Source organism: Pituophis catenifer, unplaced genomic scaffold (assembly GCF_029215685.1).
Source record: "Pituophis catenifer annectens isolate HBS135680 unplaced genomic scaffold, rPitCat1.0.hap2 SCAF_6, whole genome shotgun sequence".
Classification (NCBI taxonomy): domain Eukaryota; kingdom Metazoa; phylum Chordata; class Lepidosauria; order Squamata; family Colubridae; genus Pituophis; species Pituophis catenifer.
The window spans coordinates 916,003-933,643 of NW_027256886.1; the positions used below are offsets into that span (position 1 = coordinate 916,003).

Below are 17,641 nucleotides of genomic sequence, written 5' to 3' on the forward strand. Positions count from 1 at the left end.
TTTATCGCCACTAAGTAGGTCTTGATATAAGACCTCACTAGTGTACGGTCAGATTCGGAGCGACTGGCCCTCCAACTACTCTCTAGGCGTCTTTTCCGGCGTTTCATCCCCCTCAGCTCCTCGGAAAACCAAGGAGCTGGGCAGATTCGGCGCCGGGTCAGAGGCCGCAAAGGCACGACCCGATCTAAAGCACCAGCGGCCGCCCTATCCCAGGCGGCCACCAGGTCCTCAGTCGAGTCGCGTGCCAGAGTCTCAGGAAATGGCCCAAGCTCCATTCGGAACCTATCAGGATCCATCAGGCGCCTGGGGCGGAACCACCTAATTGGTTCCGCCTCCCTGCGGTGGGGCATAGCGGTCAGGAAGTCAAGTCTAAGGAGAGAATGGTCTGACCATGACAAGGGTTCAATAACTATATCCCCTGTATCTAAGCCATTCAACCACTGACCAGAGACGAAAACCAAGTCCAGCGTGTTTCCTCCTATGTGAGTGGGGCCCTGAATTAACTGGGTCAGGTCCATGGCCGTCATGGAAGCCATGAACTCCCGAGCCGCCTCAGATGCTTCACCGATGGACGGCAGGTTGAAATCCCCCATGACTAAAAGCCTGGGGGTATCAACCACCAACCCGGCTATAACATTGAGGAGCTCGGGCAGGGCCGCTGCCACGCAGCAAGGAGCCAGGTACGTAACCAGCAGGCCCATCTGCCTCCCATGGCCCCACTTCACAAGGAGAGACTCACAACCGGCTATCTGAGGTACAGTGGCCTCCCTAGGATCAAGACCTTCCTTTACAATAACCGCCACCCCCCCACCCCTACCCTGGGCCCTTGGCTGATGGAATGCGCGGAAACCCGGTGGGCACATTTCTACGAGGGGGACCCCCCCCTCCAGGCCCAACCAGGTCTCAGTAATACCCGCCAGGTCCGCTCCCCCCTCCTGAACCAGCTCACAGATGAGGGGGGCTTTATTAGACACGGACCTGGCATTGCACAGCATCAGCCTAAGACCCAGGCTCTGAGACTCCGGACAACCCAGAGAACGAGAAGAGCACTGGGGGCCGGAGCATGTCACCGCTTGAAGACAGCGGATACGTGCCCCCACAACATGATATGGCCCCCTGCTCCCACCATACCTGCCCCTCCCACCTACGGTCCTGATGACATCGCCCTCCTCCCTACCAGCACCAACCCCCTCCGATCCCCGCTCCGCACCTCCCCTAGCGTGACCCTGTGCCGGGCCTGGTCCCCTCCCCAACAAATCACCCTCCCTATCCTTTGCCAAACAACCCTCCCCCCTCCCAAAACCCCTTAAAAGATTGGCAAATGACAATTTTAAAAAACCCCTCAACCCCCTCTTCGCCGCATGCCACCTCTCGGGATTCCAAAATCCGTCATCGAGGTAGGCCCTCGATAGAGTGGAGGGCCAATCCTGCGAGAGGGGGGAGTCTCGCAGAACAAGAAGGTCAGCTGCCGTATACATCTTGCCGTATACAGAGGATAAGTGCCCATGTCCCAAGGGTCAGATGGAAAATAAGAGGTCCACAAGGGAGCAAATAAAGTGGGGGCATCCAGAATCCGAGGTCCAAAGTCCACTGTCCCCTCACCACAGTGGAAAGGATCTCTTGCCAAGTCGACACAGTTCAAGGGGGATACAATCCAACCACCCTCTCACGGTGATTGGTCTGATGGTCAGTCCCCTCTACTAGTGAGATGGAAGTAGTGAACCTTTGCAATATCAGTTCAGCAGGGTTAAAGTCCATAGCCACCCTCTCACAGTGGCTGGTCTAATAGTCCGCAACCACCCTCTCACGGTGGTTGGTCTGATGGTCAATCCCCTCTGCTGGAGAAATGCAGATGATACCATACCGACACCGCTCGAGGGGCACAAAAAACCAAAAACCACCCTCTCACGGTGGCTGGTATGATGGACAGTCCCCTCTACCGATGGGATGGAAGAAGTGAACCGGCTCCCATAAGCTCCCAACACAATTTACGGTCCCCCTCCACAGTTATGTTTTTTATATTTCACTTGAACCCCAGCTGTGAGTCCCTGTGTGAGGGGGATGGGCGGTCCCTAAATTGGAGGTGGAGGAAGTCCTCAAATTACGTTCATTCGTTTAGTGACCATTCAAAACTACAAGGGCATTGAAAAAAGTGACTTGTGACCATTTTTCACACTTACAACCGTTGCAGCAGCCCCCACAGCCACGTGATCAAAATTGGGACACGTGGCAACCAACTCACACTTATGACGGTCGCAGTGTCCCATGCTCTCGTGATCCCCCCTCGCGACTTTGACCCGCAAAGTCAACAGGAAGGCCAGATTCACTTAACGACCCTTCAGTACAACTGCAGGGATTCACTTAACGACTGGGGAAGAGAGGCCGTAAAGGGGGCCACAACTCACTTCATCGGTGTCTCACTTAGCGATGGAAATGTTGGGCTCAATTGCGGTCGTAAATCGAGGACCGCTGGTAAATATCTTTGCCTCTCCCTCCTGAAAAAGGCATGGCTTGCTTGGGGAAATGCCAGGCAGGGTAGGATGGGCATAAAGGAGGCGGGCACTGCAGCTGCATGCCAAGGGGCATCCAGGGATTGGTGCCACAGCCTTCTCCCTCCTTCCCTCCCCCTCCCTCTCTGTCTCCCCCTGTCTCTCTCTCTCTCTCTCTCTCCCTCCCTCCCTTCCCTCCCTCTCTCTCCCTCCCACTCCCCTCTATCTTTCCCTCCCTCTCCATTTCTCTCCCTCTCTCTCCCTCCCCCTCCCCCCTCTCTCTCCCCCTGTCTCTCTCTCTCTCTCTATCTTTCCCTCCCTTCCTCTCCCTCCCTCCCACTCCCCCTCTATCTTTCCCTCCCTCTCCATTTCTCTCCCTCCCCCCTCCCTCCCCCTTTCTATCTCTCTCCCTCTCCCTCCCTCCCGCTGCTTGATTTGCTCTCTCCCTCTCAGCCGCTCTGAGCAATTCATCCATTGGATAAACAGAGGCTGGGAAATTGATGGTTTCCTGCAGCTGCCGTTTCATTTTGTCTTTAAACACGCGGGCAGCGCTGCCCTCGGGGCGGCCAGATCCTTTGTGCGCTCATCCTGCCAGAAAGAGGATTGGCAGGAGGAGACGAATGGAGCGAGTGGCAGAATCTGAACCCTTGATCCCCGCTCGGCTTCGGAATGAAAGGAACCCCGAAACATCTCCACGGGGCCTTCACGATTCGTTCCGGGTCGGATTTGGCTGCCTTCCTGTTTAAGACCCCTGGTTAGCTACTTAGTTTTAACTGGCCGATTACAGGTGCAGTGAAATAATGAAGAGACCTCCCCCACCCCCCCACCCCACTGGAGGAAGACCCTGGAGGGGGGGATATCTAGCAGGTCTTGTGTCCAATGGAAGAGAATCTCGCTTGCTCAGGGCTCAACTCTGGGCTCTCTGAGACGGGTGGTTTTCTTGCAGACGTTTCACTACCCAACTAGGCAACATCATCAGTGCTAGAAGGGAGTGGGGTTTGCAGAGAGGAGGAGGAGGAGGACGAGGAAAAGGACTGCAGGGTCCTTGGTACTCTCTGATATTGGTGGTTTTCTTGCAGACGTTTCATTGCCCAACTAGGGAACATCATCAGTGCTAGAAGGGAAATGGGGGAGGAAGAAATGGAGGAGGACGAAATGAAGGAGGACTGTGGGGTCCTTGGTGCTCTCTGAGCTTGGTGGTTTTCTTGCAGATATTTCATGATCCAGCTAGGTAACATCATCAGTGCTAGGAGGGAGAGGGGGTTGCAGAGAGGGAGGAGGAAGAAGAGAAGGAGGAGGAAGAGGAATATGGAGTCTTTGAGGCTCTCTGAGCTTGGCCATTTTCTTGCAGACATTTCATGACCCCACTAGGTAACATCATCAGTGGGAGGAGGAGGACTGCAGGGTTGGTGCTCTCTGGGGAATGGTGGCTTGTTTTGCAGACGTTTCATGACCCAGCTAGATAACGTCACCAGTGCTAGTAGAGAGTGGGGCCTTCCCTCTTTATATACAAGTGGCATGCTTTCAGTCTTTCTGAATCATGTGGAGGAGTTGCGCAGTCCATGAACCCAAAGGACGAGGCGGGAGGAGGGGGGGGTGGATTAAAGCCAGAGGCAGCTCCCTGAGCAGCTGAAAAGCTTATTGGCTGAATTGAAACCAGCCCAATCCCCCCCCCTCAGCCCCCCCTCAGCCCCCCGTCCTGCCCCAGAGGCTAGTTGAGCGAAGAGTTCAGGAATACCCAAAGAAAAATACAATTTCCATCAGGGATTATTTGGAAGTCTTTAGGTCCTGAAACTTCCTTTCTGTTGAAATGTTGATTTTTGGATTTTGGGCATCAGAGGGAGAATTGGGGGCGCAGTCTCAGGGAAATCCACCTCAGAGCCTTCAGCCATCTGGATCCAGACAAATCTCCCCGAAAGCAGCGCCCTTACTCCTGAGTCAGTTATTACAGAATAACCAAGTTGGAAGGGGCCCTGGAGGTCTTCTAGTCCAACCCCCTGCTCGAGCAGGAGACCCTATTTCAGATAAATGGCTGTCCAGTCTCTTCTTGAAAACCTCCAGTGTTCGTTGGGTTCTCCTTCTCTGCAGCTTTTTAGGACTGGTTGAAATCGGTTTTCCTGCAAATTGCAGAGGGGTGTGGACTAGATGATCTTCGGAGTCCCACTGATACCGCAGCATTCTTTGATGTGATCCAGGAAGTCTCTGGTCCTGCTCTCACTTCTGCTACAAGCCAAATTCTCGGCCAGAGACGGCCAGGCATGCCGGCATCCCAGCTGTAAGCAATGGAGAGGAGGCAAGGTGCTCAGGTAGATGTCAGGTTCCATGGATAATCATTTGTCTGGAATGATATAGTTTCAGCAGCGGGTTGGACTAGATGACCTCCAAGGTCCCTTCCAACTCTGTTACAGAGCCCATAGCCGCCTTCTTCTTCTTCTTCTTCTTCTTCTTCTTCTTCTTCTTCTTCTTCTTCTTCTTCTTCTTCTTCTTCTTCTCCTCCTCCTCCTCCTCCTCCTCCTCCTCCTCCTCCTCCTCCTCCTCCTCCTCCTCTTCGTCTTCTTCTTCTTCGTCTTCGTCTTCTTCTTCTTCCTCCTCTTCTTCTTCTTCGTCTTCCTCCTCCTCCTCCTCCTCCTCCTCCTCCTCCTCCTCCTCCTCCTCCTCCTCCTCCTCCTCCTATTCCTCTTCTTCTTCGTCTTCTTCTTCTTCTTCTTCTTCTTCTTCTTCTTCTTCTTCTTCTCCTCCTCCTCCTCCTCCTCCTCCTCCTCCTCCTCCTCTTCGTCTTCTTCTTCTTCGTCTTCTTCTTCTTCTTCTTCCTCCTCTTCTTCTTCGTCTTCCTCCTCCTCCTCCTCCTCCTCCTCCTCCTCCTCCTCCTCCTATTCCTCTTCTTCTTCGTCTTCTTCTTCCTCCCCCTCCTCCTCCTCTTCCTCCTCCTCCTCCTCCCCCCTGCAAACCCGTCTCTTTTGTAGCACTGATAATGTTCCCTAGTTGGGTCATAAAACGTCTGCAAGAAAACCGCCCAACTGAGAGAGCATCAAGGACCCCATAATTCGCCCCTGACCTACAAATATTCCCTTCCATTGGACACAAGACTTGCTGGATTTCCCGTTGGACTAGATGACCTCCAAGGTCCCTTCCAACTTATAAATTCTGCCACGTATAAAGTTCTGGTGGGGTCTAGACCTGAACCGGATTGTGCCTTTGGTTTGGTTGAGGTCAGAAAGCATTTGAAGGAACTGAACTATAAGTGCAAATATGAATTTCTAGGCTGATGCATTCAAGTGCAAATTTCCCCAATTAAACCATGAACTTGGCTAATTTATTTGGAATTCATAACTGAAACTCCCCCGCCCCACCCAAGGCAGAGACGGGTTTGCTCTTCTTTGGGGGGGGATGCCTGATTTCCCCCAAAGGGGGGGGGGTCTTTGCAGGATCCCCATTCCCTCCTCCCTCCTCCTTTCTAAATAGGGGGAGGGGGAAATGCAGTGTAAGCACAGAGGGCCACGTGATTGTGTTGTGTGTGCTGGCATTTGGAAATTCAGATTTCGGCTTCCAGCTGCAGGAGAGACCTTAATCCAGAGCCCAGGAAATTAATGGAGCAGAACATTGCGGGATCCAGTTGTCTCTGCTGGGCTCCATCACAATCTCTCTCTCTCCCCCCCCCCCCACTCACGTCCCCCCACCTGCAAGCTTCACGAACATCAGATCAAATGTTATGCAATTCGTGAAAGCCAGGAGCTGGGCTAAAATTAGCCGCCTGGTTTGGAATTGAGGAGGTGCTCAGGCGTGGAAGAGAAGCAGAGCTGGTGGCATCTGAGGAGCTAGAGATGGGATCTGGGTTCGGATTAGGCAAGGATCCTTTGCAGGACCTCGAGGAAACTCAGAATCGTGGATGGGGAAAGATCTTCCTCCTTCTCTGTTGTCATCCCCTGGCAGCTGAGGTTGAAGGGGCACAGAACATAGAATAATAGGGTTGTTGGAAGGGACCCTGGAGGTCTTCTAGTCCAACCCCCTGCTCGAACAGGAGACCCTGTGCCATTTCAAATGGTTGTCCAATCTCTTCTTAAAAGCTTCCAGTGATGAAGCACCTACAACTCCTCTCCTCTCCTCCCCCTGCTCTCCCCTCTTTCCTCCTTCCTTTCCCACTCTCCCCCTTCCTTCTCCCTCCCCCTCCTCCCTTTCCCTTCCCTTCCGTCTTTCCTTTCCTCTTTCCTCCTCCTTCGCTTCCCTTCCATCTTTCTTTCTCCTCCCCTCCTCCCCTTCCCGCTCTCCCCCTTCCTTCTCCCCTCTCTCCTCCTTTTCCCTCCCCCTCCTTCCTTTCCCACTCTCCCCCTTCCTTCTCCCTCCCCCTCCTCCCTTTCCCTTCCCTTCCGTCTTTCCTTTCCTCTTTCCTCCTCCTTCCCTTCCCTTCCCTTCTCTTCCATCTTTCTTTCTCCTCCCCTCCTCCCCTCCCTGCTCTCTGCCCGAGGCCAGGGGCTAACTGTCCTGCTGTGGTTGGCCTGTCACAAACTTGTCAGCAGCTGAAGGCTGAGCCTTGGCAGGAGAGCTGGGGGGACCTTTTAGTGACAGAGAAAACCGGCTCCCCCCGCGGCACAAGAGAGGGATCAGGCGGGTCAGCCAAGCTGCCTCTCTCCTGCTGGCTCAGGCTCGGATTCAAGTGGTGCTCCTCGGAGCCATGGCAGGAACGCCACAGGCCGATGGGTGCCGTGGTTCCCAGGCGGCTGCCGCTTCTCTCTGAGCCACCAGCCGTGCCAGGGGAGCCCCACCTTGGAGGACATGGCTGGAGGGGGACCTGGCCCGGCTTGGCCGGCTCTCAGGATCGGTGGTCTCCAAAATGCAGGGAACCCCAAGAGATCATCCAGCTCTTCAGCCTCCCTTGCTTTTATTTTGGCAACAGCCGCCCATGGAGCTCCTGCAGCTGCCCTGGGGCCAAAGGTGGGGATTGGGGGAGGGGAAGGTTGCCTCCTGGGTGTCCCAGCACTCTGTACATGGGTAGGAGCCCCTTAGTGGTCTGTACAAGCCCAGTGCAGGGTAATCAGCTGCAAAGGGGAGGCTCTCTGCCGGCCGGCCAATGCTAAGAGGCACATTTTCCTGTCTGCAGAGCTTGCATTTCAATCAGAAAAGAGCTGGAAGGGACCTCAGAGGTCTTCTAGTCCAGCCCCCTGCTCAAGCAGGAGACCCTATACCATTTCAGACAAATAGCTGTCCAGTCTCTTCTTAACAGCCTCCAGTGATGGAGCCCCCACAACTTCTGGAGGCAAGTCGTTCCACTGGTTAATTGTTCTAACTGACGGGAAATTTCTCCTTAATTCCAAGTTGCTTCTCTCCTTGGTTAGTTTCCACCCGTTGCTTCTTCTCCTGCCTTCAGGTGCTTTGGAGAATAGGTGGGCCCCCAACTCTTCTCTGTGGCAGCCCCTCAAATACTGGGAGACGGCCATTACCCCCGGTCACTCCTGGTCCTTCTTTTCACCAAACTAGCCGTGCCCAAATCCTGCAGCTGCTCTTCCTATGTTTTAGCCTCCAGGCCTTCAATCATCCGAACTGCTTTTCTCTGCACTTTCCCCAAAGTCTCAGCCTCTTTTTTGTACTCCGTTTGCACAACTGTGGCTTTCCCCGTTTTCTGGCCCTGCTGCACCCTGGACCTTAAATAATACACCAGAAACGGCCAAACTTTGGCTGCTGTGTGGATGCAGCTGCAGGGTCTCCGGCCCTGGAGGTTCCCTCTGGGCAAAGCCCAAGCCTCTCGGGGGCCTGGAAGCCCCATGCCATGCGGGGGTGGCTCAGGTCATCCTGCAGCCTTTGCAGTAATCCTTTGGGAGGTCTCTGGGTGGCCCATAATGTGCTTCTGGCACTTGGGCACCCCCAGGATTGGCAGCCTGAAAAACAGCCTCACTCAATCACTCTGCTGGGGGGGGGAGAAAGTGGGTGGGGGACAGAGGGAGAAAGGGAGAAAAAGAGGGATGGAGAGCGAAAGAGGGAGGGAGGGAGAGAGAAAGATAGAGGAAGACAGAAAAAGAGGGAGAAGAAGGGAGAGAAAAAGAGAGGGAGGGAGAAGGAGAGAGAAAAAGGGAGAGGAAGGGAAAGAGAGAGAGAGAAAGCAAGGGGGAGAGAGGGGGGAAGAGAGAGAGAGAAAGGGACAAAAAGGGATGGAGAGAGAAAGAGGGAAAGATTGAGAGAGAAAGGGAAGGAGAGAGAAGAAGGAAGAGAGGGAGGGGGAGAGAGAGAAAGATAGCGGAAGACAGAAGAAGGGAGAGAGAAAGAGAGGGAGGGAGAAGGAGAGAGAAAAAGAAAGAGGGAGAGAGAAAAAGGGAGAGGAAGGGAAAGAGAGAGGGAGAGAGAGAGAAAGCAAGGGGGAGAGGGGGAAGAGAGAAAGAGAAAGGGAGAAAAAGAGGGATGGAGAGAGAAAGAGAAAGACAGAGAGAGAAAGGGAGGGAGAGAGAAAGAGGGAGGGAGAGAGAAGAAGGAAGAGAGGGAGGGAGAGAGAAAGATAGAGGAAGACAGAAAAAGGGAGAAGAAGGGAGAGAGAAAGAGAGGGAGGGAGAAGGAGAGAGAAAAAGAAAGAGGGAGAGAGAAAAAGGGAGAGGAAGGGAAAGAGAGGGAGAGAGAGAGAGAGAAAGCAAGGGGGAGAGAGGGGGGAAGAGAGAGAGAGAGAGAGAGAATCCAATTGCCGTAAATGAGGCTTTCCTCAGCCCTAATAGGAAGTTTAAAGAGAGACAATTTGCCGGCTGCCCTGCCAATTAAATTAAACGGCCTCCTTTTAGATCAAGGGCCCTCCGTGTCCTTTGGAGGTAATTGCAAAACCCAGCAGGCCTGAGGTTTGCACAGCCGCCTCCCCCGGGCTAAGCAGACGGGCTGGGTACGTGCAGGAGAGTCACACGGTCACCTTGGGCTGCATCTGTTTGTCTCTCGCATTCGCTCTCTCCTACCTTGCAGGGTTGTTGTCAGGGGAAATTAGAAACGCTGCTCTGGGATTCTCGGGGAAAAATGGGGGTTCAGAAGGACGGGACTTAATTTGGGAGGCTTGTGCTGGGTGTGATTGTGATTACAAAGCTGAAGCCCCCACCATCTATGCTGGACGTTTTCCCTTGGTCTTCTTAAGAGTTATTGAACTATATAAGAATAGGCATCCTTATATCTCTGGCTTATATAGGCTGTTTTTATACTGGTTGTTTTATTCAATGGATGGATAGAGAGATAGAAGAGAGAAAGAGATGACTGATAGAAGATAGAAAGATAGAACAATAGAATTTTAAACTTAATAGAATAGAATAGAATAACAGAGTTGGAAGGGGCCTTGGAGGTCTTCTAGTCCAACCCCCTGCTTAGGCAGGAAACCCTACACCACTTCAGACAAATGGTTATCCAACATCTTCTAAAAAACCTCCAATGTTGGAGCATTCACAACTTCTGGAGGAAAGTTGTTCCACTGATTAATTGTTCTAACTGTCAGGGAATTTCTCCTTAGTTCCAGGTTCCTTCTCTCCTTGATGAGTTTCCACCCATTGCTTCATGTCCTGCCTTCAGGGGCTTTGGGGGAGTAGGTTGACGTGTTGACCCCCTCTTCTTTGTGACAGTCCCTCAAATATTGGAAGACTTGCTATCATGTCTCCCCTAGTCCTTCTCTTCATTAAACAAGCCATACTCAATTCCTGCAACCATTCACCATATGTTTGAGCCTCCAGTCCCCTAATCCTCTTCGTTGCTCTTCTCTGCCCTTTTTCTAGAGTCTCAACATCTTGTTTACATTGTGGTGACCAAAACGTGATGCCGGATTCCAAGGGCATTTAGAAAGATAATAGGAAGAAGATAGATGAAATTAAGTAAGTAAGAAGATAGTAATAGATAGTAGATAGAAGATAGATAAATATAGATGATAGATAAATAAAGATAGAGAGCGGGGGTGGGGGGAGGCAAGGGAGAGATTGAGGATACTGTCCAAAGTCACTTTTTGAGATGGGTGGCTACAGAAAGCAGATAAATAAAATCTAAAGCATACATACATACATACATTCATACATATATATTCATACATACACACATACATAGATACACACATACAGCTGGCAAACTCCTGCCGTCCATCCCATGGGCAGCCTGTGTGCCCGAAGGAGCAGCACCTGGCCAGCGTGGTCTCTCTGGGAAAGCCAGTCTGGCCAGTCCTTGGATGGCAGCCGGCAGCTGGGCTGGAAAAAAAGGCTCAGCGGGGAAAAAAATTGACTGTCAGTGTTCCACATTAAGCCGGAAGCTTCCATGCTGCCATTTACTTTCTCGTAGAGGTTATCAAAGCTCCCTCTAGCCTCACAGGGGAAAGCGCAGCCCGGGGTAGAGACTGGCAGGGGTGGCAGCCAGATGTACCAGCCTCACCTCCTGCCACTCGCCTGGCCAGGAGGCCTTTGGGCAGCCCTTTGGAGTAAAGACTGAGCAAGACACAGTGAGGAACTGACCAAGGAGAGATTCAACCTAGAAACAAGGAGAAACTTTCTGACCGTGAGAACCATCAACCCATGGAACGGAAGTTGCCTTCGGAAGTTGTGGGAGCTTCATCACTGGAGGCTTTCAAGGGGAGACTGGACTGCCATCTGTCAGAAATGGTGTAGGGTCTCCTGCTTGGGCAGAGGGGGTTGGACTAGATGACCTCCAAGGTCCCTTCCAACTCTGTTAATCTGTCCTCTCCTCCCCTCCACAATTTTGCTTCTGAGGCTTACGTTGTCTGCTCCGTTTGCACAACTGGCTTTCCCCGTTTTCTGGCCCTGCACCCTGAACCTTAAATGGGCTGAGTTGGTAACACCAGAAGTGGCCAAACTCAGCAGTTCCCTGGCCAAACTTGGGTTGCTGCATGACAGACCCAGTTCCTGCAACCAGGATTTCAAGTGTGGTCTAGAAGGAATGGAAGGTTTGTGTGTGTGTGTGTGTGTGTGTGTGTGTTAGAAACAAGGCTGGTTGGCACGATCGGAAAGCCTGGAGACAGATTTTCTTTCCGGATTTTCTTTCCTTCCTTCTCCTTCTTCCTTCTTCAATTTCCTTTCCTCCTTTTATTCTCCTCTTTTCCTGCCCTTGGCCTGACCTTCTGCCTCCTGAACAGCAGCTGAGCCAGGGATTTAATCATTAACCATTTAATTTAATTCATTTAATCATTGATTTTTGCAACTTGCCCCAATCTGCAGTCTCCGGCTGGGAGACATTACACTGGACGAAGGCAGCCCCCCCCAAAAAAAGAGATACAAGGGAATCCTCGCCTTACGACCTCACAAGCGGGCCCCAAATTTCCATTGCAGAATGAGACCGTTGTCTTGTGCATTTGGTCTCATCACACAATCTTTCTCGCCACCGTTGTTAAGTGAATCACTGTCATGATTAAGTTAGTTACAATGGTCGTTAAGTGAATCTAACAAAAGGGGATCACATGACAGCAGGGACACCACAACCGTCATAAATACGAGCCGGTTGCCAAGTGTCCGACTGTTGATCATGTGAGGATGGTGCAGTGGTCGCAAATAACATATTTGAAACTTTGGCCACTAAGCAAATGGTTATAAGGACTGACCTTTATGGTAATACTGTGTTTCCCCGAAAATAAGACCTAGCCTGAATTTTAAGTCTGCACCTAATATAAGCCCTACCTGAAAAATAAGCCCCAGTGAAGCTCGTCGTCACCCCTGGGGGGCAATGGGAATGGCCAGCACCAGAAGTGGAGATGGTGTGGGGGCCGACAGTATCCGGCCACAGCCTGAACAGCACAGGTGAGTTAAATCCCTGTCCAGGTGGAGGAAGTGGCAGGGGAGAGGCACGTGATCCAGACACGCAGGCTACGGGGAAAGTTGTTGGGCCGGAGCAGGTGAGCGGCTGCAGAGGGCTTGTCTTCGCACGGCAGCCCTGGCAGAGGCACAAGGAGTGGGGAGGCAGGCAATCCCGACGTTCTGTGTGGGCTGCAGGCAAGCCGAGAGATGCTAAGAGGAGCCTTCCGCGACCGGCCACCTGCTCCATCTAACCGTCTCTCGGCTTTCCCACGGCCCACACGGCACACCCGGATTGTGTGCCTCCCCCTCCCCGCGCCTCTGCTGCTTAGACAGGTAATCAATTCACCTGCACTGCGTGGGCAGCACAGACCCAGAGTTCACTGACAATGGGCTGCAGCTGCTGCCGGACAACATCACCCCCCCCTGTGAGCTTTCTGCCTTTTATGTTTGCGCCGGGGTGGGTGGGCTGATCACGTGAAATTGTGTTTCCCAAAAATAAGCCCTAGTGCTTATTTGGGAGCCCCAAAATATAAGACTGGGTCTTATTTTCATGGAAACACAGTAGCACAGTAGAGTGGGGTGTACACGGAGGAGGAGGAGGAGGACGACTGTGGGGTCCTTGGTGGTCTCTGAGCTGGGTGGTTTTCTTGCAGACGTCTCTTGCCCTGACTAGGTAACATGATTAATGCTAGAAGGAATTGGGGCTTGTGGAGAGGAGGAGGAGGAGGAGGAGGAGGAAAAGGAAGGAGGAGGGTTGTGAGGTCCTTGGTGCTCTCTGAGCTGGGCTGTTTCCATGCAGACTTTTCACTACTCAACTAAGTAACCTCCTCAGTGCTAGCGATGACGTTCGATGCACGGATGATGTTACCTAGTTGGGTAATGAAATGCCTGCAAGGAAACCACCAAACTCACAGAGCCCCAAGGAGCCCTTCAGCTCTGAATAGGGTGCCAGACGTTGCAGGGCAGGGGAGATCCTGGGTTCTCGGTGGCACCTTGGCAAGACTCGGTTGGGTGCTGCTGATGGGTCTTCCCCAGGGAACCTCTTGCCCAGGGGTGAAATCTAAAATTTGTTACTACCGGTTCTGTGGGCGTGGCTTGGTGGTGGTGGGGTAACGTGACTGAATGGGCGTGGCCAACCTTTTTTAAAAAAACATTTATTTATTTATTTATTTATTTATTTATTTATTTATTTATTTATTTATTTATTTTATTCAATTTTTGAATTAAAAAATTCAATTTTAAAAGCATTTTTTCTACAACCTCTTCGGCCGAAGAGGTTGCAGAAAAAAATGGTTTTAAAAGTAAAAAAAAAAAAGCCTCTGATGATTGCGCGGCTCAGCTGGGCATGGGGAGGGGGGGTGCAGGGATTTTTGCTACTGGTTCTCCGAACCACCCACCTCCATCGCTACCGGATCGGGCGATCCGGTCCGAACCGGGAGCATTTCACCCCTACTCTTGCCCTCCCGGAAGCCCTGCAGCCCCCCCTCCTCCAATCTGCCTCCTCTGACATTATTTCCCACCCATCCGAATTGGGCTTGAGGAGGCCCAGGGGATTTTTGTGGCCGGCCAGTGTGCTCACCTCTCTCTCTCTCCCCCTCCCTCCCTTTTCCTTCCCTTCTGCTCTGCCTTCCTAGGACATCTTCACACCCGAGTGCAAATTCAAGGAGTCCGTCTTCGAGAACTACTACGTGATCTACTCCTCCACGCTGTACCGGCAGCAGGAATCGGGGAGAGCTTGGTTCCTGGGACTCAATAAAGAGGGGCAGATCATGAAAGGCAACCGAGTGAAAAAGACCAAACCGTCCTCACATTTTGTACCCAAGCCCATAGAAGGTATGAGGTGGGGGGGGGGGGGCGCATTGCCTTGGGGGAGGGGCTGGGGATGTCGGTTGCTTTTCTAGTTCAGGCGCAGCTGGGCTCCCTGACTCGAGCGAGCTAAAGTTCTACGCAAAGGCTCTCTCTCTCTCTCTCTCTCTGGCCTTTCCACAGCTGAGAGTCTTCTCCCCCCCCCTTATTGGGGGAGGGGGGCTGAGCCCAGAAGGGGGCGTGGGCAACCATGAGGGGGCTGAGCCCAGAAGGGGGCGTGGGCAACCACAAGGGGGCTGGGCAGGGGTCAGAGAAGCCTCGCTGGGTCCCTGTGCATTTGAGAAACTCAGATCAAGCAGAGCAAAAAAAGCAAAGACAACCAAAGGAAGAAGGGACATTTACCGTGTGATGCCGTTTGTTTGTTGCTTGTCGTTGCTGGGTTTCTCGGAACCCAGTTTGCTGGGGGTCTGGTCCTGCAGATGTGCACCCGCTGCGAGAGGACCCTCCAGCCTCTGCTTGGACACCCCCAGAAAACAGGAGCCCCTCTGAGCCCCCCCAGCCCCCTGCCCTTCCTCTCTGCCCCTCAGCCGGCATCTGCCCCTCCCCCCTTGTGCCACGTCTGCCCCGGCCCCTGCCCCTGCCCTGAAGAGGGTCTGGGGTCCTCATCTTGAAAGCTCAACTGGCTCAGCTCTGGAGTACCTGGGGCCGATTCAGCCCCCTCCCCCCCTTTCCCCCCTCCTCCCCCTCTGCTATTCATGGAGATTGCTGAGCCCTTCCCAAGCTGGCTCCCTTTGGGGGGGACCCCCCTCCAGCCTTAATTTGGGGTATCAGGACCTGGATCTGCGTGCCTCCAAGCCCCCTCCCGAAAAACCTGCCGCCTGCTCCTCTAGAGCAGCTGGTAGAGGAGGGTGGGCCATCCCAGTTTACAGACATCTGTTTAGTGACAATTCAAAGTTACACAGCTCTGAAAAACATGACTTATGACGGTGATTCAGCCGCTTAGCAACGGGTTCATATTTATGACGGTTGCCGTATCCAGGGATCAAGTGATCCCCTTTTGTGACCATCTGATCAGCAAAGTCAATGGGGAAGCCAGATTCTTAACTGAAGAACGGCAGAGATTCACTTAACAACGGCGGCAAGGAAGGTCTAAAATGGAGTGAAGCTCATTTAACAACCGCTTTGCTTAGCCGGCCTGGCAGATTCCTCCTGCAACCCGGCGAGAATTTGCAGCCTGTCAAATCAGTCTCGGAGGTTAAGCCAAGGACAAACTCCCTTCCTTTATAATCCCAAGAAGCTCCTGGCAATTTATGGCTGGAGGCCCATCTGAGAGAGCCGGTTACTTCAATAGCCAGATTAACCGGGTGACATTCAGACAGCCAGGGAGGGAAGGGGGGGCAGACCCCCAATTTTGATGCATGCAAACTCTTCTTCCAGCCCAAATTGAAGTGCCAGATGGGGTGGCTGGAAAAACAACATAGAGAAAGCTGGGAGGTTTTTTTTAAAGATCTTAGACTGAAAATAAAATGTCGGGGAGCTTAGATCGATAAAGTATCAGGAAATTAAATCATAAAACTCGGTATAAAAGCTGGGAGACAAACAGCTAAATTGGGCATCGTTTGTCCAAATCGGATGACAGAGAAGTTGAAGGATATTCCCTCGATGGCTGCATCTCCAAACTTGGCAACTTGATAAGACCTGTGGACTTCAACTCCCAGAATTCTGTGCTGGCTGGGGAATTCTGGGAGTGGAAGTCCACAGGTTTTAAAGTTGCCAAGGTTGGACACCCCTTTCTTGGATGAAGCTTGTGATTCTGGGGGCTTTTTAGCCTAGAAAGGAGATGAATGAATGTCTACCGAAGCATGGATGATGCTCCTCAAGTGGACAAGGAGAAGCTGCCTTCCTCTTCCCCAAAGACCAGACCCAGAAGTGACCCAATGACCTGGAATCCTGCAAGAGCAAAGACAGACAAAAGACTTCTTTTTTTTTAACACAACACACAATTCAAGCTTTGGCATTCACTGCTTTGCGAGGTGGTGCTGGCTAGCAGGTTGGCTGGTTCCCACCAAGAGTTGGAGGACTCCATGAAACTCCCGAGGGCCTTGATGCCATGGGGCTTCCTCTGAAGGCCATCTACTGGGAGATGAGCAGTCTTCCTTGGGCCATTGGTGGAGCGTTGGGAGAGCTGTCAGCTGGACTAGATGGGCCAGGGATCCCCTCCAGCAGGGCATGGCTGATGTTCTTACAGCTAGTCCTTAACTTATGACCACAGGTGAGCTCCAAAATTCACTTAGCAACTTAACAGTTGTTAAGTGAAACACTGCCATTGGGAAGTTAATCACACGGTTGTTAAGTGAATCTGGCTTCCCCGTTGACTTTGCTTGTCAGAAGGTCGCAAAAGAGGATCACATGAACGCCCATCCAGGGACAAAGCAATGGTCATAAATATGAGTAAGTTGGCAAGCCTTTGAACTTGGATCACATGACCTTGGGGTGCGGCAATGGTTGTAAGTGTGAAAAATGGTCGTAAGTTGCATTTTTCAGGGCCGTTGTAACTTTGAATGGTCACTAAATGAACTGTTGTAAGTCAAGGACTACCTGACTTACTTTCACAAGCCACAAACACGCAATAACAAGGGCCTACCAAGGATCTTAGACTTCAGCAAGGCATTCGACAAAGTAGAACCTACTTCTTGGTAAGCTAGAAAAACGTGGGATAGGCAGCCTCACCACCAGATGGGTTTGTAACTGGCTGACAAACCATACTCAACGAGTCGTCCTTAACGGTACTACATCCACGTGGAGGGAAGTAAGCAGTGGGGTAATACAAGCTCATGTCTTGGGCCCAGGACTCCTCCTCAATATCTCCATAAATGATTTAAATGAAGGGATAGAAGGGGAACTCATCCAATTTGCAGATGACTCTAAGCTGGCAGGAACAGCCAACAGCCCAGAAGACAAGCTCAGGATCCAAAAAGATCTCGACAGACTTGAACAATGGGCCCCATCCAACTACACGAAATTGAATGTGGAGAAAAGCAAAGTTTTACACTTAGGTAGGAAAAACCGAAAGGGACGAGTACAGATTAGGTGAAACCTGGCTCAAAAACAGGAACTGTGAGAGGGACCTTGGAGTCCTAGTGGACGATCCCTTAAACGTGAGCCAGCCGTGTGCGGCAGCAGCCAAATAAGCTGATACTTGGTTGTGTAAACAGGGACATTGAATCAAACTCACATGAAGGATTAGTACTGCTTTAAAAAGCCTTAGTAGGGCCACACCTCGAATCCTGCATCCGGTTTTGGTCACCACATTGCAAAAAAGATGTTGAGGCTTTGGAAAAAGTGCCCAGAAGAGCAACTAAGACGATTTAGAAGAACGGTTGCAGGAACTGGACATGGCTGGTCTAGGGAAGAGAAGGACCAGGGGAGACAGGATAGCCGTCTTCTAATACTTGAGGGGCTGCCACAGAGAGGAGGGGGCCAAGCTATTTTCCAAAGCCCCTGAAGGCCAGACAAGGAATAATGGATGGAAAGTGATCAAGGAGAGATTCAACCTAGAAATAAGGAGGAATTTTCTGACAGTGAGAACAATCAACCGAAGGAACAGAAGCTGCC

The 17,641-nt window shown here is 52.0% G+C and overlaps 1 protein-coding gene across 2 annotated transcripts in view; it reads left to right on the forward strand.

Annotated features, from left to right (window-relative positions):
* FGF12 (fibroblast growth factor 12) overlaps positions 1 to 17,641 on the forward strand; it is a 165,706-nt gene that overhangs the window by 147,205 nt on the left and 860 nt on the right. For both annotated transcript variants that reach the window (XM_070945003.1, XM_070945002.1), the window contains exon 4: positions 13,855 to 14,053. In XM_070945003.1, coding sequence (XP_070801104.1) covers positions 13,855 to 14,053 — 199 coding nt within the window. The remainder of the gene's footprint in view (positions 1 to 13,854; positions 14,054 to 17,641) is intronic.